Source organism: Peromyscus californicus, unplaced genomic scaffold, assembly GCF_007827085.1.
Source record: "Peromyscus californicus insignis strain IS unplaced genomic scaffold, ASM782708v3 Scaffold_4__1_contigs__length_199733344, whole genome shotgun sequence".
NCBI lineage: Eukaryota > Metazoa > Chordata > Mammalia > Rodentia > Cricetidae > Peromyscus > Peromyscus californicus.
Genome location: NW_026294562.1, coordinates 68207277 through 68231064, shown reverse-complemented (window position 1 = coordinate 68231064; position 23788 = coordinate 68207277). Strand labels below are relative to the sequence as shown.

The window sequence follows — 23788 nt, the reverse complement described above, 5'->3', positions numbered from 1 at the left end:
TTATATGGACTGCTACTAGAAGGCGTGGCCCAGATTTAGGCTGGGTCTTCCCACTTCAAATAATCTAATCAAGAAACATCCCTCACAGGTGTGCCCAGCTGCTTGAATTGATTCCAGATATTGTTGATGAGCCACAGAGATTAGCCATCCCAGCCAGCCCTGCGTCCCTATAGAAAGCTTCCTGGAAGCCTCACTCCAGCACACCAGCAGGGGTGTGAGCTAGGGCTTGCCACTGCTGGGCGCCCCCCCTCAGGCCGCCCCATCTTCCTGGCTCTCAAGCCCGCCACTCCCCAGGTGTCCTGAATTCAGTGACGCACAAGTGGGCCTGGAGCTCACCAAGTAGGTTTGGCTGGCCAGTGAGCCCTAGGAATCCACCTCCCTCCACCTCCCCAGTGCAGGGGATGCAAGTGGATTCCACCACACCTTTGCTTTTCATTTATTTTAAGTTCCGAGGGTGGAACTCAGATCACCATGCTTGCAGGGCAGCAGACCCTTCATCTCCTTAGCCCAGCAAAGCTGTTCTGTACATTAATGCATCTCTCTCAAGCAGTGGCCTGGGGTGGTAGATCCTACAATTTCTGCAGTCCCGTGTCCCACAGGGGCTCTGTGTGCTTTGACTGCCGTCATTCAGAGTGCTTCATAAGTCATTGGGTCGTTCAGGAAGGTGCCACCTCTCCACGCCATCTCGGAGACAGAAGGGACCTAGGAGACCATCTGCACTCTCCCTGTGTCAGGTCCATGCTTGTCAGATGCTGGTGCTCCCAGCCCCTGTCCCCTGCTCAGTCTACTGAACAGCAGATGGTGATGGCGTCCTTGACTTACGAGCTACAATTGACTTCTTGTGAAACCAGCCTGTCTGGTCAATATATAGGGAGATCTTGTCTCAAAACAAACTTCAAAACAAGCGCTCTAGAAGAATACAATAGTACCACTAAACACACTGAACAAGATGTGCCCATAGGTGACAAGTTTTTATTTTGTGTGCCTTGGTCTTTTGCCTGCATGTATGTCTGTGAGAGTGTGCCAGATCCTTTGTACCTGAAGGTACAGGCAGTTGTGAGCTGCCATGTGGGTGCTGGGAATTGAACCCTGGTCCTCTGGAAGAGCAACCAGTGCTCTTAACCGCTGAGCCATCTCTCCAGCCCCTGTTAACAAGTTTCTGAGTATTTTTATTATTATTACTGTATTGTGTGCATGATGGGAGGGGGTATCCATGCCATGGTACCTGAATGGAGATGAGAGGCTAGCCCTGTAGGGTCGGCTCTCTCCTTCCACCTTTATGTGGGTTCTGGGACCATGCTCGGGTCACGAGGCTTGGTGGCAAACACCTTTACCTACTGTGCTATCTTGCTGGCCTGAGACACATGTAGAGGGTAGTGTCTCATTGCTTGCTCATGATTTCCTCAAAATTCAACCTTCTCAACTCCACTTTAAGATGGGAGATTGGACCCTCCCTGCCCTTCTGTAACAGACTTAAAGTGAATGTGTCTTTAAGTCACTTCCCTTGTATCACTAGGAATTCTATCCACAATTTTGTTTTGCTTGCATATATGGATGCTGGTGTGCTCATGTGTTCCACGGATGTAGAAACCATAGGTTCGCTTTGAGTGTCATTTCTCCATGCCCTCTACTTTATTTACTGAGGCAGGGTCTCTCACTGAACTCAGAGCTTGCTGTTTCGGCTACTCCGACTCATCATCCTGCCCCAGGGATCCAGTGTCTGCCTCTCATGTGCTGGATGAGTGCCGTCATGCCTCTCCCGTTTTATTGTGGGTACTGGGGTTCTGAACTCCAGTCTGCATGCTTGCATGCCAAATGCTTTGCCTACTGAGCCACCTCCTCGGCCTTCAGTCCACACATGACTGGAAGTGCTCAGACTCCTTACAAGCAAGATCGGGTTCACAACCGTGGAAACTCCCATTCAAAATCACAGGGTCTGGGCTGCTGTGTTCTGTGTTCTTAAACGCTCTTTGAAAAGTCACCCCTTTCTTTTTAAAAATAATAGATGTCACATTTCTTTATTGAAAGGTCAACATAAGATAAAATTCATCCCGGAAATGGTCGGCCCGATATTGGAAATGACACTGATTCCTGAGACGGAACTTCGAAAAGCCACCATTCCCATCTTCTTTGACATGATGCAGTGTGAATTCCACTCCACCCGGAGCTTCCAAATGGTAAGGATGTAAGTGTGCAAAGAGTGTGGGAACTGGAGGGACAGATAAAAATAAAACTGAAAGGCACTCCCAGATGGTTCTACAGCTAAAGGTCACACACACACACACACACACACACACACACACACACACACACACACACTAACAGTTCTCCTCACCTCAAAGAAAAGGCTGTGACCATCCTTACTGAAGAATCTGTCCTCTTCTGTCTTCCTCTTTGGGGAGGGTGGTCCTTGGTTTCTAGCTGTCCCTTACTGGTGTTTATATGGACTTTACATTAAATCCTAGATTAAAGTCCCTTGAGGCTGGAAAGAGGGCTTAATGGGTTTAGAGCATTTTCTGTGCAAGCATGAAGACCTGAGTTTGAATCCCTAGAACACTTGTTTTTAAAAAAGCTTAGCCCAGCATAGTGACACATACTACTGCTGGGGCAGGAGACATGAGATGGGTCCTAGGAGCTTGCTGGCTGGCCAGCCTAACCAAAAAGGTGAGCTTTGGGTACAGTGAGATGTTTTGTCTCAGGGAATAAGGTGGAGACTGAGAATAGGATACTCAACACCCCCCTTTGGCCTCTGCAGGTGGGCTGTGCACTCCAAGCCTCTGCAGGTGGGGTATGCACTCCAGACCTCTGCAGGTGGGGTATGCACTCCAGGCCTCTGCAGGTGGGGTATGCACTCCAGACCTCTGCAGGTGGGGTATGCACTCCTGACCTCTGCAGGTGGGCTGTGCACTCCAGGCCTCTGCAGATGGGGTATGCACTCCTGACCTCTGCAGGTGGGCTGTGCACTCCAGGCCTCTGCAGGTGGGCTATGCACTCCTGACTTCTGCAGGTGGGCTGTGCACTCCAGACCTCTGCAGGTGGGGTATGCACTCCAGACCTCTGCAGGTGGGCTGTGCACTCCTGACCTCTGCAGGTGGGCTGTGCACTCCAGGCCTCTGCAGGTGGGCTGTGCACTCCCACACATACATACCCACTCACATACACATATAATATATATGAATATATATTAATATATATGTGGTGTGCGTATGTGTGTGTGTGTGTGTGTGTGTGTGTGTGTGTGTGTGTGTGTGTGTGTAATTTTTAAATCTGATTTTAATGGAGATAGAACACTTCTGGAAACAGATTGACTTTTTTGCCCTAGGCTGCTCAGTTTCCACTACCAATAAGTGTACTATGCACCTGCTCATTCACATAGCTTGAATCATATTGAATGTTTCCCCAGTATACATACTCAGAAATGCAATTTTGGAATCAAAATGCTTTTGTACCATTTGACATTATTGCCAAATTGTTTGATATTATTGCTACAAGCTTTGACCTGCCTCCACTGCTGGCGCCTCTAAAGCCTGGCTCCAGTGTCACTCCAGGCTTGTTGAAAGTACAAATTAAAATCTAAAATACTTTTCCCAGGCATAAGATTCATCTGACTTTTTGAATTTCATATGAACCAAGCACAAAGAAAGACTTGTGAAAACTGCTATTAATTTAAAAACTCGGGTAAAGGGAGAGAAAGTGTTTATATAGATAAATGTCACAAGTCCAGGAAACTAAAATCAAAAGCCATTAAAATCATTTATACCATTTCTCAATTTTTAAACGTAGTCTTTGGGTCAAAACAAAGGTCAAGGGTAGCTGAAATGAAGATGAATGAGCAGTGAGTTTCTGCATTTCCCTTGCCTCCTTGTGGTCTTTGTGTCTGGTCGCTGTGTTGTGGACGTTTCTAACTACCCTACAATCGTCTTCTAAGGAGGTGCTTCCCATGCTCTGATTTCCTCCAGGTTTGCTGGAAAATGGTAGAAGTTAGTGAGGGTCTCCAGTCTGAACACTTTCCTCCTTTGGGGCATTCAGACTCTGTCCTTTGTTTTTGCAGGACGCTAAACTTCCTGAGTCACACCACAGAGCAGTGACACTCCCCGAATCCACACTCATGTTCTATAAGCATTTCACGGACTTAAAACACACCTTGCTTGGATGTAGGCAAATAAAAGCACAGCCATGAGCAAGCAGATCCACAAAAGAGATGGATCGGGCTAAGCGTGTTCTCATACGCCAGCATTTGGTGGAAAACTCACTGGCTGTTTTCCATTTGTGTTGAGACACAGGGTTGCACGCAGTGACGACTCTTTAAGTGAAGCAGCCCAAAAGACAAAATCCATAAAGTCTGTTGGAAGAATCTCATGATCACATGCTTTCTTTCCTCACCAGAACAAAGACAGGAGATAATCCTGTGTTGGCTCACAGCTTGAGAAGGTTTTTGTTCATGATCAACTGTCCCTATTGTTTGGAGTCTTTAGTGGGGCAGCTTATCAGAAGGGCCTGGAGGAGTAGTGTTATAAAGCCACGCACCCCAGGACCAGGAAGAGAAAAGAAGTCAAGGAAGAGCTGAGGCCCTGATCTCCCTCAAAGGTCCACCTTATTGGCCTACACACCTCCCACACTAAAGGTTTCCCGGAGACCAAGCGCCCATCAAGTGGAATTTGAGGGCACTGTAGAGGTGCTAACTGTACAGATCTCTTCTGTGTCAGTCTGTTCCTGAGGACTGGGAAAAGACCAGCTACCTCAGCCTCCCAGGAAGATGCCGTGCCCAAAACCTTCCCCATCACTTATTTTTCAGCTGGTATCCTGGTCATTTGGTTTTCTGGTATAAGTTAGTTACAGTGTCCTTGGCTTGCCCTCTCTGCCTCCTGATCACATTCATTCGAGAAGACTCACCATTCCTTACCCTTTCTCATCTCCAACCTTCATCCTTCTCTCCATCCCTGCTCCCCCACACCAGGGCTCTCCCTCCGGGACCACAGCACCTGTCTGTTGACTTCCTCTATCCTTCTGGCACCTTCCTGCTTTCAGTCTGGCTGAAAGTCTGACAGTCCTCGTCAGCCTGTTCTCTTAAAGCAGAAGGCATGCCCCCTGTTCCTCATAGGCAACCTCTGCGGGTACACCCTGACTGGATGCACGCTCAGCCCCCAGGAAACAGCTGGCTCTGCCTGCCTCTCCATCCAGGAGCTGCTGGGCTGGGGATGGTTGGCTGCTGTTTAACTAATCCACCACAAATGCAATTATCTAACCTGATTAGTCACGTCAGCGAGGGCTTAAATTGCCTCCACTTTTATAGCAGATGCACAAACCTAATGGAGTGAGGGGAAGGCATTAGGGTTTTTTGTTTTTAGGCAGCTTTAGTGCTTTGGTCACAGGACACAGCATCTTCTAAAGAGTGTGCTTTCATAGCAGAGCGGTGGATATGCTGATGTTGGTGAAATCTGCATCGTGGCCAGGTTGTATTGTTGACTTGTAATTGGAGTTTGGAGGTGACCTACTGGGTTCAGGGGGCAACCTCCGTTTTGTATCTACCCATGACAGGAGCTTTAGAAGCCTGTCCTGCAAATCGGCTTTCCCAGAGTTGCCTGGAGTTGTTGCCCTTGCCCTCCTCAGCCACAGTGCTAGCATTTTATTAGCATGTTCTTTCCAATGCAGTTCTTGGAAGAACAGAAAACTTCCTTCAGGATCCCTGTGCCCTTGCCCTGTACAGTCTCTCCAAGGTCCTTCCTTTGGCTGGGCTCCTATAGTGGTAGGATGGGGAGGCCTAGAGTTACCTGTTCAGGAACTATGACTCCCTGCAGCCTGTGACAACCTTTCCAGGGCTGCATTCCTTACCCTGGGTCATTGAGTCATCTTGGTTTCTTCAGTTCTGCAGATTTCACCATGAGCCATCAGCTCTATGAAAGTCTATAGACCTGGGCATATGGCTCAGTGGGTAGAGTGCTTACCTGGCATGCATAAAGCCATGGGTTTGATACCCAGCACTGAATAAACCAGGTGTGGTGGTACGTGTTTAATCCCAGCCCTTTAGAGGTGGAGGCAGGAGGACCAAAATTTCAAGATCATCCTCAGCTGCCTAGTAAGTTTGAAGCTAGCCTTGAATACATGAAACCCTGGCTTAAAAAAGGCCAAGAAAATGCAAAACAACAGCAATAACAGGAAGGTCTGTGAACACAGGGTCCCTCATGCTAGTAAAAGCCACCTGTTTATGGCCAAGTTGTGCAGGGACTGGATCCCAATGGGTGGAGCTGTGATCCAACATGGTCTTGGACCAGGCAGAAGCATGTGAAATACGAGGCAGCCTAGGGTTCTTTCAGAAATCCCTCCTGGCTGTAGGCATGTGTGTCCTTATGGGCAGTACAGTAGTGGAAGGAAGACATGGTCGGCTGGATGCTCTGTCCCATCCCCAAATCCCCACTCTCACTCTTCCTTCCTGCTCCATACTGTCTTTGGAGCATGTCCTCCTCCTTTTTGTGAGTGCTCCAAGTATCAGAGGCAAGAAGACATGTGGGGGTCCCAACTTGGGGACCTCTCATGTGCCCCTGGGGTGATCCATCCTGACCTGTGGCAGCTGCCATTGACAGAGGAACTCCCCTGTCATTGCTCTGCCATCTCCCCTCAGCAGAAGCCCATTTCTTTCTTTCTCTACCTCCTTCATCTCTGACTGCTTCTGAAACTCCAGCTTTCCAGTTCTTTCAGTCCACTCTAAGGCCCTTTCATGATCTGGTTGTCCCACCCATCCATCTAAATCATTCCCTCCTATTGGTTCCCCTCCAGGAATTCTCTGTCCACTCTCATTGTAACATGTTACCTCAACTCACCCCTGTTTTCATGGTCCTCTGTCTGATTCCTCTTTCACCCCATCCTACAGTAGCATGGGAGAGGTGAGGAGGAACTCACCCCTGTTTTCATGGTCCTCTGTCTGATTCCTCTTTCACCCCATCCTACAGTAGCATGGGAGAGGTGGGGAGGAACTCACCCCTGTTTTCATGGTCCTCTGTCTGATTCCTCTTTCATCCCATCCTACAGTAGCATGGGAGAGGTGAGGAGGAACTCACCCCTGTTTTCATGGTCCTCTGTCTGATTCCTCTTTCGCCCCATCCTACAGTAGCATGGGAGAGGTGGGGAGGAACTCACCCCTGTTTTCATGGTCCTCTGTCTGATTCCTCTTTCACCCCATCCTACGGTAGCATGGGAGAGGTGGGGAGGCGTCCAGATTGTTCTGCCCCATTGGTCACCCACCTCAACACACCCAGCCTTGGTAAAGAGATGATGAACCATCACTTGGCCTTACACTGACTTTCCTGCAATTTTACTGACAGCCTTCCAGATGCATAACCCTCAGAGTCTCAGCCTCACACTGCATTTTACTTCCAAACCATAAAAATGGGGGAAAAAAACCCACTGCACTTTAAATTCTCTCCTGACATATTTTTTAGAGAATTCCATTTGTTACAGCTTTGGAAAATACAGTGCTAACAGCTGAGAAGTGTAAGCAAATAGCCACACAGTCCACACACCATTGATAAAAACTGCAGTGGGAAAGGAAAAATCATATGCTCAGTCATGGTGCTGTTTCATGTCATCTTTGCGAGGCTTGGTAAACTGCCCCACTGCCTCCAGACACCCCCATTTAGTAGTAACAATATAAACATGAGTAATCTTGGTATCGTCCAAAACTCAGTTCCTGAGTGTCTGTTTGAATAATCTCCTTCTGCTGCCCATGCCGCTAACCTTAAGCAAATAATTGAATAACCCAAGTGGATGTGGGAAACTCCTGCCTCTTGGTTAAAAAGCCAGTACAATTTGTAATATACTATGAATGTGAATAAATTGGGTGGAAATTTTGTCTTGCTTATTCTCCAATTCATTGGGAGTTTTATTTGTTGGCTTGTTTATTTGTGCTCTTCATTTCTAAAGAATGCGTGGTCACATTGCTTTGGAAGCTTCTAGAAGAACCATGGCAAGGGAAGTAGATTTGATTTCATTGAGTTCATTCCCGAAGGTGGTCTGAGAGATCTTGACAACCAATACCTTTGACTCCAAGACTTCCTATTATATTGAATTCTGTTCCTTAAAGCCTTCCAGCAAAGACATTCTCAACCTCTCATTGTCTCCCTCAACTAAATCAACCTTGACTCTCTTTGCGGCCATTTTCTCGCAGTTCACAGTAATTGTGCTCAGCTAAAAGTCCCTCTCCAGGCTGAGTTGTGAGTGTCTCAGCCAGACAGTGCAGGCAGCCTGGCCTCCTTGCCCCAAGGGTACAGTTTTGGGGTCTCCCAGCTCATGAACCGGTCAGAGAAGCTTCAAGGTCATGGAGCTGCCTACTTAATAGACATGGGGAATATGGAGGTTTTTAAATATGGGATGAAATCCTAGAGATTAATTAAGTGTGTAATTAAGTTTACACAGTGGTTAGGAAGATAAATGCAATCTAAATAAAAAATATTAGTGTGTCTGAGCACAGGGATTAAAGGCCAAGTGACAGATTGGAGAACCTGTCACTGTCAGGATGTCATCGGGAGAGCTGGGAGACAGAGGTCCTTAAGCAATGACTCGTGTCTGCGGAGGCTTCTTCGGGAACACATTTTCCACCCAGACTCAGTCAACCATCTTTCTGTTTCTTGTACCCTCTGGTAAATCCCATGAGGAAGGTTCCATGGCTCCAGCAGGCTGGCCCAGCTCCATCTGGAGGTAGAGGAGACGATAGAGAAGATTCCTTGGTGTACTCTGAAACCAGGAAGTGGCCAAGCACCAAGCTCCTACCCTGCAGTGTCTTCTGAGCTTGTTTTCATGAGAACAAGGGAAAAGGAGAGCACTTTGGCAAAGGGTAACATTTACCAGGAAACTCTTTTGCTATTAGATGCAGCAGGCTACACTCATCAGTTCATGATTTCAACCAGCTCATGATAAGCTCTGAGCCTTTATCTGGATGCCGAATTAGTTGTGTCCAGATCTCTATGATAAATAATCCTGGATACAATGCAGGTCTGATTATATACACATATAAATATATCATAGCAATAACAGTAAGACTGGCAAGGTGGCTCAGTGGGTAGAAACACACACATGATTTTTAATAGCAGTAAACCTAATCCAAAATTATACATCTCAAATGAATTATCATAGGCTTTAAGATTATCTATGGCTGGAATCCCTACTTCGTAGTCTCTGAAATAGTATTCAGTAGCCCTGAGCTGACTTTGGCAGTAAGAACGGGAAGCAATAGCTTTTTTTCTAAGTTAATTGAATTCACAACATCAATGCCACTGTGAGGCTATCAGAGTCCGTTGAAAAGCATCCTTCCAAATGCCTTCAATTGATGATCTCTTACATTTAATGTTCTCAGGTGGATACTGCTATCAGAGACTTGAGATGCTTTATTCCATATTTTAGGTTGGATACCCTGTAGACATTTTTGTAGCAATATTGGTGATTCAAAAAAGAGAAGAAAATATAATGATTCTGCTTATTACATCAGTGAGTGAGCCTCCGCCACCTTTTGGGTAGCACAATAAACACACTCTAATTTTATCCTAGCCACAGAGCCCTGCTGCCTGTTACCACAGTGCAGGCTGACAAGGGACACAATAAACACAACCTTTATAGAAAAGCAGCCCTGCTCTGTCAGCAAATGGACTGTCTCCAATTTATTGGGATGGGGCCGCTTAATTCTGGTTATGATAACAGGTCACAGTACACTAGCATATTGATCCTAGTACGTTCTGTAAAAATGAATGAAGACTCAGAAATGAGAGGCTAGCTGAAGAGCCCTGGTGCTGTGAGCCTGGCTGATACCTGATAGAGTTGCCAGTTGTTTGTGCAAATGCTCTACCTAAATCTAGAATTCAGTAAATCTAGAATCAGCTGTGCTCTGGTGCACTTACCCTTTGGCCACTCCTTTTGGAAAACATTAAATTCCTCAGACCAGTTTGATAAGCAGTGTATTTAAGGAGCCAAGACGTCCTCGTTGTCCTAGTGTGTGTGACAGCTAAGTTTACACACGGAAGCAGAGAAAGCAGGTTTTCGGAAAGTGGAAGCCACATCCCAATACCTTCTGACTGGGGAGGGGTGAACAATTTGAATGTGTGTGCTTGCCAGTGTTCGGATAAGTCCTTCCTTTCTGAATTCTCTTTACTTCCCCAGTTGTAGTCCTCAAACATGGATGTTTGAGTGCTGTGTCTGAATTAAGATATTTGGTTCTCTGTTAGATCTCAGCTATTTGTTGGGAATCACTCCTGTTTGTCACACTTTTGATCTTTGGCACCCCACTCTGTTTTCCCCTGAAAGACAGGACTGCCTTAAAATGCCATCTCAGGGCTAATTGCAAGAGAGCTCCCTTGTATTAGAGTCCCAAGTGAATGGCTGCTTGAAGGAATCCATTGTAAAGACCAGAGTCATTGCACGCAAGTAGCAGAAGGTGGTCATTTTGCAGTGAAAGTATTTTTCTTAAGGCTCCATGTTGAAAAAAGGAAAATAAGCCAAGTCAATCTCTTCCTTCAATGGAACCGTCTCTGTTTCTAAAGAAGCCTTGAACTTCTTAAGCCTGACAATCAAAAAGTGGTATTTATCTGGGAGGAGAGTGTGAGAAGATCAGAAAGAATGAGGAGCTGAGAAAGGCCAAGGTGGCTGGGAGGCTGCCAAGTCCTTAGTGCTAAGCAAGAAGCAGCCCTGTTCCCACCCTGCCTGCCCCATCTTAGGTTTGTGCCACAGGATGAAAGTGAGGCTCTGGGTGCTGAGGCATCCTGATGAGGATGGGAGAGTGTTGTGGAATAGAATATTTGTTTAACATTGTAAAGATGTGTTGCATTGGTTTATACCGCATTTGTTTAACTATGTAAAGATATGTTGCTGTTTAACTTTGCCTACCTAAGGCACATGATTGATCTAATAAAAAGCTGAACAGCCAATAGCTAGGCAGAGGAGGGACAGGCAGGGCTGGTGGGAGAGAGAGAAAATGAGAACCAGCCAGCCAGCCGGGGGGCCAGGCAGACAGGGAGGGAGGAAGCAGGAAGGCAGGAGACAGTACATACATGAGGTTAAACAAGCCTCAGGGCAGCACATAGATTAATAGAAATGGGTTAATTTAAGTTGCAGGGGGAAAAAAGCTAGCTAGAAACAAGCCTAAGCTAAGGCTGAGCATTCATATTAATAGTAAGTCTCTGTGTCTTGATTTGGGGGCTGGTGATCTAAGAAAGCCTGCTACAGGAGAGTCTATGCCGCCTTGCAGGCTCTTCCCTGGGCCTTGCTTTCTACTTCTCCAGAGCCCACCATCAGCTGCCACTGCCACAGTAGCACTTCACATGCCCCATGTCAGTGTCTCATGTCTATTGCTGTGGCTAAGCCATGTCACCACTTAGTTGGACAAGGCCCAGAGAGCCAGTTGTTTCAGTACCAACCAGCCCATTCTTTGCTGACATACTAAGCTCTCCTGAGCTCCATCTGTGTTAAGGCTCAACTCCCTGCATCCCTAGGGATGTAGCTCATTGGTAAAAAGGGCTTGCCTGATATACAGGAAACTCTGGTTCCATCCTCAGCACCCCATAAAATCTGGTATATTGGCACATATCTATAATCCCAACACTTGGGAGGTGGGGGCAGGAGGATCCAAAGTTCATCCTTGGTTACATACTGACTTTGAAGCCAGCCTGAACTACAGGAGATCCTATTTCCAAACACATGACAAAACACCAAACAAGTATTTTATGTGGGAGGGGCAACATGGTCACTTCATGATAGTCACTGCATGAGGACAACTGTCTCAGGCTGGTCTCAAAGCCTCAATATCGCAGTCACTAAGACAGGAGGCTTACCCTCACCTGGCTGTCATTCGTATAAGAACCTTGTCACTGTGGGGGACCTGGTGATTGCTGCTGAGAACTGAGTGGTTGAACATCTTTAAAGGGTCCCTGGAGATCCTCACACCCATGCTATTGTGTGCTTGCTTTCTGGACTTTGAATTTAGTTGTCTACTTCCCTCTTGCTCACCTTCCTTTGTTTAGAGTGTGGACATCTCCATCTTTGTAAGAACCCATGCTCCCCTAGTCCCTCCTCCTACCAACACCCTCACTGGGTAACTCTGGTTTCTCTTTGAAACTGCATGTCACCCAGCTATCAGGGAAGGAGATGGGGAGACATTGTCATTATCAACGTGTTTATATCCAGTCCAGTGAGCCCTAGAAACATTCTTGGAAATTCTGACTCCCTGGAATTTAGAGGGTTTTTTTTTTTAAAGTCTGAATTTGAGAGATATTCAGTCAACTGATGCTCAAGCTATCCATTCAGCAGCTCTGGAGTGTAGGGTGAGCCTGGAGATGGACCATGTAGAGGTGACTGCTGGACTTTCTTTTTGGGCTCTTCGGCAATCCTATTTGAATTGGAGATCCGTCACGGCAGTGGCAGTGAAGTGGCCCCGTGGATGTTTTCAGATTGCCGAGAACGCTAACCTAGCAAATGAAAGGCCATCTGTGCTCTCCCAGGAATCGGCGCCCTATTTCACGTGTTGTTGGTTGGTAGAGATAAAGTTTAGTGTCTCTTTCCGTTACTCCTTGATTCCGTTGCCTACAGTTGGCTTCGGCCTTCCTTCCGTGCCTCTCACTCCCGCTATTGAGGGACAGGCATTCAGCCTCCAGGAGCTGAAAGAGGAAAGAAAGGTTCTCTCTGAGGCTGAGAGTCAGATGTCTGCAGGGGCTCTGGGACAGCATCTCTGAGATGAAATCAGGTTTCAAAGGCAGAGGGTCACCATGCGACAGTGATCCCAAAGATGTAGAAGTGATTGAGGCCCACGTTGTCAAATGGAATATCTGCCATGCTAATTATTTATGCTTCCTCTGTTTAATTATAGTTTGAAAATGAGATCATCACTAAGCTGGATCATGAAGTGGAAGGAGGCAGAGGAGACGAGCAGTACAAAGTGTTATTTGATAAAATGTAAGTGTTGATTCGTGGTGGGATTTATGTCAGGAGAGAGACGGAGAGACTTGTAATTAGACTACAATGAACTTTGTAGCCCAGAAATAATTAAAATGTGTTAATAATGGGAAATATTTTAAACCTCACCTCAAGTTCCTTTCTTGCCGTGTGATTCACAAGGTGTATGTAATTATTTTTCAGCCTCCTGGAGCACTGCAGGAAGCATAAATACCTGGCCAAGACAGGAGAAACGTTTGTGAAGCTGGTGGTGCGGCTGATGGAGAGGCTCCTGGACTACAGGACCATCATGCATGACGAAAACAAAGAGAATCGCATGAGCTGCACAGTCAACGTGCTGGTGAGCAGAAGTTAATTAAACCCGCCGTCTTTGCAGCATGCTGCATGCAAACGGAGCCAGGGGTTTTGGGAGCCTGGAGGACAGCTGGCCATAGAACACTTCACAGCACAGCAGAGCTGCCCCCTCCTGGGGTCCTCTTTGGTACAGGGAAGGAAGGACAGAGAGTTGCTTGCATATCTGTTCTCAACCAGGCTGAGAGCTTGGCCCCCTTCTGAACGTTTTCACAATGTGCCTGCTGTGGCTGAGGGTGGCAAGCCATCTAGTTTCATAGCCAGGTAGCACCTCATGAGTTCCAGATATGAAGGCTTTACTTTTATTAGGTCAGAGTCAGGTACTATAGTGAGTGTCCTGAATGGTAGCATCAAAAAGATATATATTAGTCCTGTGAATATGGCCCTTTTAGGAAAAAGGAGTCTCTGCTGATGAGATGGGGGTGGGGGTGGGGGGTGGGGGGGTGTTAAGCTCAGTCTGTAAAGTACTTGCCATACTGACATGAAGACCCAAGTTCAGTCCTTCAGAACTCCGTAAAAATAACCCAGGCGTGGTGACACATAATCTCAGCACTGGTAAAGAAAAGACAGTTGGGCAGTTGCATGCTGGGTCTCACTAGGCAACCAGCATATTCTGCTTGGTACGCTCCAGGCCAATGAGAGACTCTATCTCAAAGGAAAAGAAAAAGAAAAACAAAGTGGACAGCCGCTGAGGAGTCACTGACAGCTGAGCTTAAGATGAGATTAGCCGGGGACGGCTAGGTGGATAAGGGTTAAATCCATTCACAGGAGTTTCATACGAGGTAAAAGAAGAAGCTGGGCATGGTGGTGCACTTGGGAAGTGGAGGCATGAGGAGCGAGAGTTCAAAGCCAGCCTCAGTTACATAGCGTATGTGAGACCGGTGTAGGCCACAGAAGACCGTGTTTCAGTGTGCCGCCCCAGAAAATGAAAGCAAACACATACAGAAGAGAAGCCATGTGAGCAGAGAGCATCAGTTAGAGTGGTGAAGACAGTTCCCAGAACTCCAGGAATCTCTAGACACTGGAAAAGTCAAGGACTGAGTCTCCCTGAGCGCCTTCACAGGAATGGCTGGCCTGCTGACACCTTGACTTCAGAACCCTGTGGCGATGAGGATTGTGTCCTTCGGAGCCACCCAGCTAATGGTCATTGGTTAGAGCACCACAGGACAGCAGTTCAGGACAGCACAGGTGGAAGATGGCTGGGTGAATTTGGTCATCGTTGACCTTGGCGTTGCTGCTTTGCCTGCAATGTAGTTAGGTCTGTGGACACCCTTCCTGGTGCACTCCCTTCTGAAGTTGTATCCGGGAAGAACTTGAGGCCCAGTGCACTTTTCGGGAGCTTGGTGACACACAAGCTCAAATCCAAGGAGTGGCTGGCCAACGTCCTGCCTCTCTCTGTGGATGCGCCTCCCAGTCCTGCTTCAGAGCCCTCTGATTCTTTATGCACTCCTACCCTCCTCAGGAACCATAATGGCTGACTCCTGGCCATCGAGGGCTCTTCTCTGTTTCTCTCGGCTGTCTCTAGGCAGAAATGCAAGATAAGACTATTCCTATCTGCCTAACTTTCTCCACTGCTCTCTCCAGTCACTGGCCTCCTGAGTTCAGGCCATGACCCAGTCACTGAGAAGCATGCACGCACTTAGCCCTCACTTCCGTATCTGCTATTTATGTGGCTTGCAAGTCTTCTGGGGTCACTGGAATGAACTTTCATGCCAGGAAGTATGTGGTACAGCGTTCATTCTTCCAAAGGGGTTGGAGAGATGGCCCAGTGAGTAATGGCACTTGCTGTGTAAGCCTGAGACCCTGAGTTTGTATCCCAGTACCACCCAAAAGTCGGGCAGAGTGGCGTATGTACTCATAACTGCAGCACTGTGAGGGGCAGAGACAGGAGGATCGCTGGGGCTTGCTGACCATCAACCAGCAGATCTCCAGAGAGGCCCTATCTCACTGGGATAGGGTGGAGAACAGCAAACCTGACTTCCTCCTGTGGCCTCTGAATACGTGCATAGGTGTACACACACACACACACACACACACACACACACACACACACACACACACACACCACATACATTAAGAAAAATAAGAAGAGGCTGGAGAGATACTTGGTGGTTAAGAGTGAGTATTGCTCTTACAGAGGACCAGAGTTCAGTTCTCAGCACCCATATCGGACACTTCAGAACCTCCCGTAACTCCGGCAATAGAGAATCCAATGCCCTCTTCTGGCCTCTGCAGATACTCGTGCATGGACAGAGACATACATACTTTCATATAAATAAATAATAAAGTAAATCTTAAAGAAAGCAAGCAAGGAAGGAATAAAAGCCCTAAGGATATTTGAATAAACAAGATCGGCAGAAGGGGCTTCCCTTAACATCAGTGTCGTCTCTGTCTTGCCATGAGGGATATCTCCTGAGAGTGCCTGTGCAATCGCAGCCCCGGTATGCTATCTGAGCAAGCTGTTAAGGCCAATGACAAACATTTCTGATAATGAGAGTTTTCCCTTCCATAAACATGGGGACCTATTGTGTCTGTCAGTTGTGGAAAGAGCTTGGGAATCATCACTCTCTTCGCAGCAAGGAAAAAGGAACAAAGTGGAAGACTAGCAGTTCTTCTAACCCCCATCTCCCTAGGCAAGCAAGTGCTCCTGTGGCTGCAGAGGCAGGGAGGTCCCCTGTCACAGCGGCCAGAGCTGAAATCCAAGAGTAGAGACTGTGGCTGGATGTCACATTCCTTTCAACCTGAAATAGCCATACTCAAAAAGAACACAGTTTAAGTGACAGAGAAGCCATCGGAGCCAGACATGGACACGACAGAGGTTTTATAGCTCCTGGCCCAGACAACTCTGGGGACTGAGGAGACTGGGGGTGTTGAGGAGCTGAGCTGCAGCCCCAGAATTCACACTGAAAAAGCTGGGTGTGGTGGCACATGCTTGTAATCCCAGCCCTGGCAGATGGAGCTCAAGAGCCAGACCAGTAAGAAACCCTGCCTCAAAAGTGGGAGGGGCAAGATGTCCATCAGGTGCCTGTTGCTACATCTGACAACCCGTGTCCAGTCCTCAGGACCCATATAATGGAAGTTATCCCATCACCTCTACATATGTGCCGTGGTAGATGAGTGTGCCATTGTACACATACACACGTGTATATTCTCACACATGTATACATGATAAATAAATAATATTTTAAAAAGATGGCCGATATCTACAGAACAACACCTGAGGTTGTCCTCTGGCCTCTACATGTGCATGCACAGGTGTGCACATACGTGTGAACTCAGGCATACATGCACATACAGAAAGATTAAAAACTTAACTGGGCACGCTAATGACAAAAGTGGCAATGTGCAAGAGCAGATGGATGAGGTATGCAGAACATCCAAGAATCAGAAAGACATTCTGGAACCTGAAGCACTTCCACACAATGAAATACCCCTTGGATAGCTCATCAATAACTGGGACATGACCAGGGAAGAATTCAGTGAACTTAAAAGTCCAAGTAGATGTTACACCCTTAAAGAAAACTGCCTGGCTTGCCCTCTTCCAGCAGCTGTCAATTGCCAGCAGCTCCGCAGCTAGGGGAAAGAGTTCGTGCCCCACCTCCTCTCTCCAGGCTGGGGTTGGGTCTGGGTAGAGTTTGTGCAAGCCTTGTGCATGCTGTCACAATTGCTGAGAGTTCATGTGTGCAACTGCCCTCTTACTTCCAGAAAACATTGGTTTTGTTGTTGTTGTTGTTGTTGTTGTTGTTATTTTTGTGTGGTCTTCCATTACCTCTGATCCTGGAAGAGTTTGGTGCCTATAAATCAACCACATTCTGGTGGATGGCCACCCGTCCAGGAGTAGCTGGGCAATACAAATGACCTGGTGGGTTTAAAACAATTTTAGACACGAAGTTGGGAATGTAGGGAGAGTGGATCTGGGAGGAGTGGTGGGGGGCAGGGAGGGTGAGTATAATCAAAGTTCATTGTATGTAATTCTCAACCAAAAAAAAAAGGAAGTACAGTTAAAAGTTTTTCAAAAAGAAATTTAACTAGGTTAATAGGTCTGCACATGGCTCCTACATGTGTGATGTCTGTCCCTGAGATCTGTCCATCTGGCTCTTTATGTTCATGTAGATTGAATGCTAAGATGGCCTTCGCCTGTAGACACAGGAAAGCAGCTGGCCCTGGTTTGAGCATTTTTGTGCGTTCTAACCTCTGCCCTAAGCGATGAGCCTTCCTGACATGAAGGCTGACATGAAGTACGGACTGGAGTTTTCCTGTGGGAAAAACATGGAGACCTTTTCAAAATCGTTCCCTACTCTGGGTGTGTTTGTAGCGTGCGTGCGCACTGTGATCCTTAAGAGGGCCTGTGAGGCTTCTTAGCATCTAGAAGGAAGAAGTATTAATAGATTCATTAGGCTTCCAACTTGGGTGACTAAGATTTCAGTGTGTTTTTAAGCAAGATCTCTGCTCAGGGGGACATGAAACCTGGTAGAGAGATGGCACCATGCTGAACTTGGGTTCTTATCACCAGTGGTCACAGTTGGGAAACAGGCTTTTTGGAATGACATCTGCAGCCGTGTTTCTGATGTTGACGTATATTCGTCCTTTATTTGGAGACTCACTCAGTGCCCACCTACTGTGGCTGTAGTCAGCTCTGGCTCATGCTGAGAGCCATCCAGAATTCCCGAGGTGATCTCACATTATTAACTTCTTTACCTGGAAGCAGTTTGTGTCATTGCCTGAAAAGTGAAACATTAGTCTTTCCCCATGCCCAGGGGTGATGGGATGGATCCTGCCCTGTTTGAACATGTCCATGTGGAATGTAAATGTGTGAGAGTAAGGAAAAGAAACTAGACTATTACAGATGAGAATCCTATCTCTAGGGGCTGAAGAGATGGCTGAGCAGCTAAGAGCATATTCCACTATTGTACAAACTCGTATACTAAACGCACACATACACAGATTAAAAATAAAAATAAATAATAATTTAAAAATTCCTATCTCTAAACATTCATTGCCAAGCTCATATATAGGAATATATGACCTATAACTATATAATATTACATATTATATTACTTCATACTTACTATATTCAGCTCTAGAGGGGTTTTGAAGTCCAAAGAGGATAGCAAACCAGCCAGGGCAGAAGATAAAAGGCAGCCCATGTCTGAGAGGCGGGTGAGGGTCAGAGGATAAGGGAGAATCCATAAGTGAGCAAAATAGTAGGAGGGAATTGAAAACACGGGCACAAAAGAGGCTGCTGTGACATCATAACTTTTGAATGCCTGTGAATGAGAAGGAAGCACTGTGCTCGCTCTGAATCTTTTGTTAGGTCTTTGACTTGTAGCCGAAAATATCCTCATTACTGCGTGCGTCATAGGAACCAAAGCTCGTTCCAATATCAGGTGCCACACCAGGTAAAACCAGTTCTTTGGAACATGGCCCTCTTTGCTGCTGTCTACATACTCCCGTCCTTTCTTTCCAGAGAGATTGTACCTTGGAAACAGTGTCCTTTTTGACCTATGAAATTAAATCATCTTATTGGGTCACTGTGTTCCTTTATAATGTTGATGCTTGCCAGCTCCCTCGGACACTTGATTGTAGAGTTGAAGTATCATTCTCAGATGCTAAATTTCATGCTGAGGATGCTCTCTAGGTCCCATCCCTTACTGAGGAGTTATTACCAGATGACAGCTGGTTGGGGAGGGAAAATCATTCCTTTTTTGTTTTGTTTTGCTTTTGAGGCAGGGTTTCTCTGTGTAGCCCTGGCTGTCCTGGAACTTACTCTGTAGACCAGACTGGCCTTGACTCGGATCCGCCTGCCTCTGCTTCCTGAGTGCTGGGATTAAAGGTGTGCACCATCACTGCCTGGCTGGGAAAATCGTTCTTTAAAAATAACAAATCTATAGGTTTAAAAGAAAAACAATGAATATGTGGCCACTAGTCTAGTTCACATGCTCCAGTAGATGGGCCCTCACCCATGCATATGTGACAGTATGAATTAGATTTAATGCGTTATCCAAAACGAGAATAAGAAGGCATAAAGTTAAGAAAGGGCATTTGGGAAGGAGTTAAAGGGGAAAATAGTCATTGGATGTGATCATGTTTCATTGTATGCATGTATGAAATTCACCAGATAAATGAAAAAAACTAATACAGAAAAGACTGCATCCTTACAGGCCCTGTGAGTTGACTCTGTACCTTTGTAGTGCCCAGTGCATGACGTCATGTATATAAAGTAGTCCACAGGAAAAAGAAATGTTACCAGGAGGGAAGAGTAAGACAGGGTTTCACTGTGTCGCCCAGACTAGTCTGAGATTCTCTATATAGCCCTTGCTGGCCCAAACTCATGATTCTTCTGCCTCAGCCTCCCAAGTGCTGGCATTATACATGTGTACTGCCATTGTCGCCAGAAGTGTGATTTTGGTGTAAACATTGAATTAGATGACATTTTGCAGTAATGTGTAGAAATAGCCCTCTTATTGGAATTCACAAACCAACTTTTCCCCACCAGGGTTGTGTACGAAGGGCTTCCTTCCTTCTTCCTCCCTCCCTCACTCCTTCCTTCCTTCCTTTTTTAAGTGAATACCTATTTTTCTCACTATGGTTTGGAAGGCTGTCTCTCTAAAACAATGGATTTTCTCTAGGAAACTTGGATTGATGGTGGGGAGGGCAGGTTCTGCTTCAACACTGCTCAGGGGAGGTGGCAGGGTTATGTAATTAACATGTCTTTACCTTTAAATAGATGTAGCTAGAGGTTTGGGACACGTGAAGACAAGAATGTCCCCATGCTTCTGTGCCTCTCACAAATGGTGATCCCAGTATACTGACATCATTGATGATGCCTTTCCTTACTCCCGATTTTTGGATTGTTTATTTAAATGAGACTACAATGATTAAGAGATCGTGTTTTCAGCCAGAACCTTGTTTTTCCTGCAGAAGGGTGACTTTCAAATGACACATATAGATTTAGTTCTCAAGTGTCGCAAGCATCTGAGAGGTGGTCGTTACAAAAGCGAAAGTCAGGAATACCGTGAGGTGCTCAGAGCCCCGGTAAATTGAGAGCTCTACTCTGCATAGACCTGGTCCACTGGATGTGCCAATCATAACCGAACCCTGGATTCACAATATGGGACCATTTTGATGAGTTGTTGTTTTAATTTTTGCTTTGTTGTTTTCTGTATTGTGTTACGTAATGGAGTTTTTTTTAAAACAATGCCATGGCTTAATTTTTCAGAATTTCTACAAAGAAATTGAAAGAGAAGAGATGTACATAAGGTACGTGTGAGTCACTCTGGTGGCACCCTCTGCATTGTGATCACTGTGAGATGTATATAAGGTAGGCGTGTGCCATATTGGTTGGCATCCTCTATGTGTGCCACACTGGCCAGCATCCTGTGTGTGTTGTAATCACTGTGAGATGTATACAAGGGATGTATGGGCTGTGCTGGCTGGAACCCTCTGTGTGCATTGCAGTCCTTTGTGAGATTTGTATAAGGTACACATGTGCCACAGTAGCCAGCATCCCGTGTGTGTGGTAGGCCACACCCTTTCTGTGCATATTGTCATCACTGTGTGTCAAATCATGTGAATGAGTGGTTTGTACCTTGAAGAGTCTTCTGTAGAAAATCATGGTGACTTTGAGATGGAATCTGGTGAAGCCTCAGATGTACTCTCAGCCCTTATATAGTGTGTCCACACCTATGTAAAGTTTGGGCCAAGGGGGGCAACATTTAGCCAGCTAGGAAGCCAAACTCCGTGGTTATTTAAGGTTTTCATGCCTGTTGACCAACAAATGTAGCCCTTCTGGAAAAAAATTTAAAAGATATATTACAAAACTTAAAGTTTCCTAGCAATCATGTGATCAAATGAGAAATATAAAGTTTCTGAAAGTAGACAATCTAATTCTGCAGTCCACCCTTACTTTAACTAGTGCCTTATTCCCACATGTCTGTCTTTTTCACACAGAAAAGAAAAATGTTTTGTGTGGCCAGCTGGATTTGATTCTTTCTTTGGTTTTAAGATATAGTGAGGACATAGACCATTGGTAGAGCTTGGGGAAGACCTGGATTTGATCCCCAGCATCACTGGGAGATCAAAGCACTTTCTTAGAGTGGTACACTGTATTTCATGTCCCTTTTTAGATTCTGTGGTCACTGTCAGCAAGGTGATGGACCACTTTAGAGAACAAGGTTAGCCTTGCATCTACGTGACAGAAAGCTTGACTGTTTGTTAGCTACACAGAGTGTACTTGTGTGGTTTTATTTTTTTAGCTCTTATCTTTTTTTTTCCTTTTAAAACATACTATATGAATATAATAAACTTAGGAAAACAACCAGCCTCTTTGATCCAAAATGTGTCTGGCTTTATAGTAAAGAGCATCCCTTTCTTCCCACAGCACAGACATTCCTTTTGATCGCATTTGCTGTCATCATGGGTTTTTTGTTTTTGTTTTTTTATCTTGTGGATTTGGATCTTTATGGATTTGTGTGTGTGTGTGTGTGTGTGTGTGTGCATTTTGACTCAAGAGAAATGCTGTCTAGATCTCATTTCAAATGTTTGAGGAATAAAACTGGAAAAGATGAAAGAAATAAGGAACCTTGAAATAAAATTCTTACCTTTATATAGTATATTCATTTTTTTCCTACAAAGATGACTTAATATTATATATTTGTATATGTGTATGCCAATATATACTTTTATTTATATATGTTTGGTATATATGTGTGTGTGTGTGTGTGTGTGTGTGTGTAGTATTATTATTATTACATTTATTCCTGTCAGTTCTTTTAGTGATTTCTGCACCAACAGTTTTCAAGGCATTGTGAATTATGTACATAGTAAGAGAAAGCATAGCCATGAGTTACTGTTGAATGTTGAATTGAGCACCCACCGTCCTCCACACAAATGACCTTGTGACGCTCTAAGAATGTAGCCTTATTTCATCACCAGGTACTTATACAAGCTCTGTGACCTGCACAAGGAGTGTGATAACTACACAGAAGCGGCTTACACCTTGCTTCTCCACGCAAAGCTTCTGAAGGTAATAAAAACCACAGGACACATCTGTGAAGCTCTTCTTATACATCCTGAGTTGATTCCGAACTTTCCTTTTCCATGACAAATTTTAGTAAACTGCTGGCATGAGATTTTTATGGATATTGGCTACAGTCAGTGACATAAACAAAGAATATTCAAGAAGTGCTCTGATTACAGAGTCGGCCCAGCTGAAAGCCGATTTAACAAGGTGTCGAGTTTTGCAAACCTTCAGTGGGCTGTGAAGCGACAGTGAGTCAGATATTGTACAGCTCCGTACTTGTGCTGACAGGACTGAGTAAGGATGGCGAACAGTATCAATAAGAAGCAATGGCCCTGGTAGAGCAGCCGGGGAAAAGGATAAGTCATCCTCCTCCTCACACTGGCAGAGGGAGGAAGCAGATCGACATTTCCGGAGAGCGGGCCACGCTGAGAGTTTCTGTGGTGGCTGGCTGAGTGTCTAAGGAGTGTTGCTAATGATCAGTAGCATGAGAACTTTCAACTTCGGATGATTCCTTTATTACTCAACTCGCTCTAAGGCATTGGCCTTTTGCTTGTGCTGATGTGTCTGTGTTCTCTCCCATGGCCAATTCCAGAATAGTTAATAATACTGTGTAGATCCTCGTAAAATGACTAAAATAGGTGGGAGCACAGATGGTTGGGTGGATTAGTAAGTAGACAGATGGATGGATGTGGGGAAGAAAGTAGAAAAAGAGAGAGGGATAGATGCATGGATGGCTGGATGTTGGATGATGGATGGGGGAAGGATGATGGATGGATGGATGGATGGATGGATGGACAGATGGATGGATGGATGGACAGATGGATGGATGGATAGACAGATGGATGGATGGATGAAAGCTATGAGGATGCATGGGTAGATGGTAGTAGATGTGATAAACAGGTGAATTGATGGAGAAGCTGCTATGCAACTTCAAGTTTTATGTTTGAGAATCTCAGCCAGTCTTTTGATTATCTTTGTCATGACATGCTTATAAAAAGATCAGAAATTCCTGCACTAAACAAGAACCATTAGAGTGCTTAGTTAAGGAATCTTGTTTCCAAATCTAGGCTAGCCCCTGCCCCTCCAACACCAGAAGTAGAGAGATAGGCCCACAAGAGAAAATTACATTTAAATGTGCATTAGGAGATGCCTGTTGGGTCATGGGAGTCAAGGAGGATAGTGTTACAGATTAAACCCCAGACAGACTCCTTCAGCCTCTGTCCTCATACACACACACACACACACACACACACACACACACACACACACGTATGTGGATCTGCAGCATTTGCCTGAGATGAGCAGAGTCCTGACAGGCAGAAGGCAAAGAGCTGGCTTCCTCTGGCTCCCTCTCCATAATCCTGGAGGTTGGGTGCCTAAGGACACCTCCCGTCTTGTGGCCATCTAAAGCTCTCCCAAGGAATAACATTTCTGAAGATAGAGATTTCGGGGAATGCCTCTGGAAGCAGCCATTTCCTTTTGTAAAGT

General features: G+C 45.8%; 1 protein-coding gene across 1 annotated transcript in view; it reads left to right on the top strand.

The window, feature by feature from the left end:
* Positions 1–23788, top strand: part of Dock1 (dedicator of cytokinesis 1) — a 516647-nt gene that overhangs the window by 431320 nt on the left and 61539 nt on the right. Inside the window, 5 exon segments of the mRNA XM_052714776.1 lie at positions 2029–2177; positions 12842–12927; positions 13111–13267; positions 20498–20538; positions 22213–22303. Coding sequence (XP_052570736.1) covers positions 2029–2177; positions 12842–12927; positions 13111–13267; positions 20498–20538; positions 22213–22303 — 524 coding nt within the window.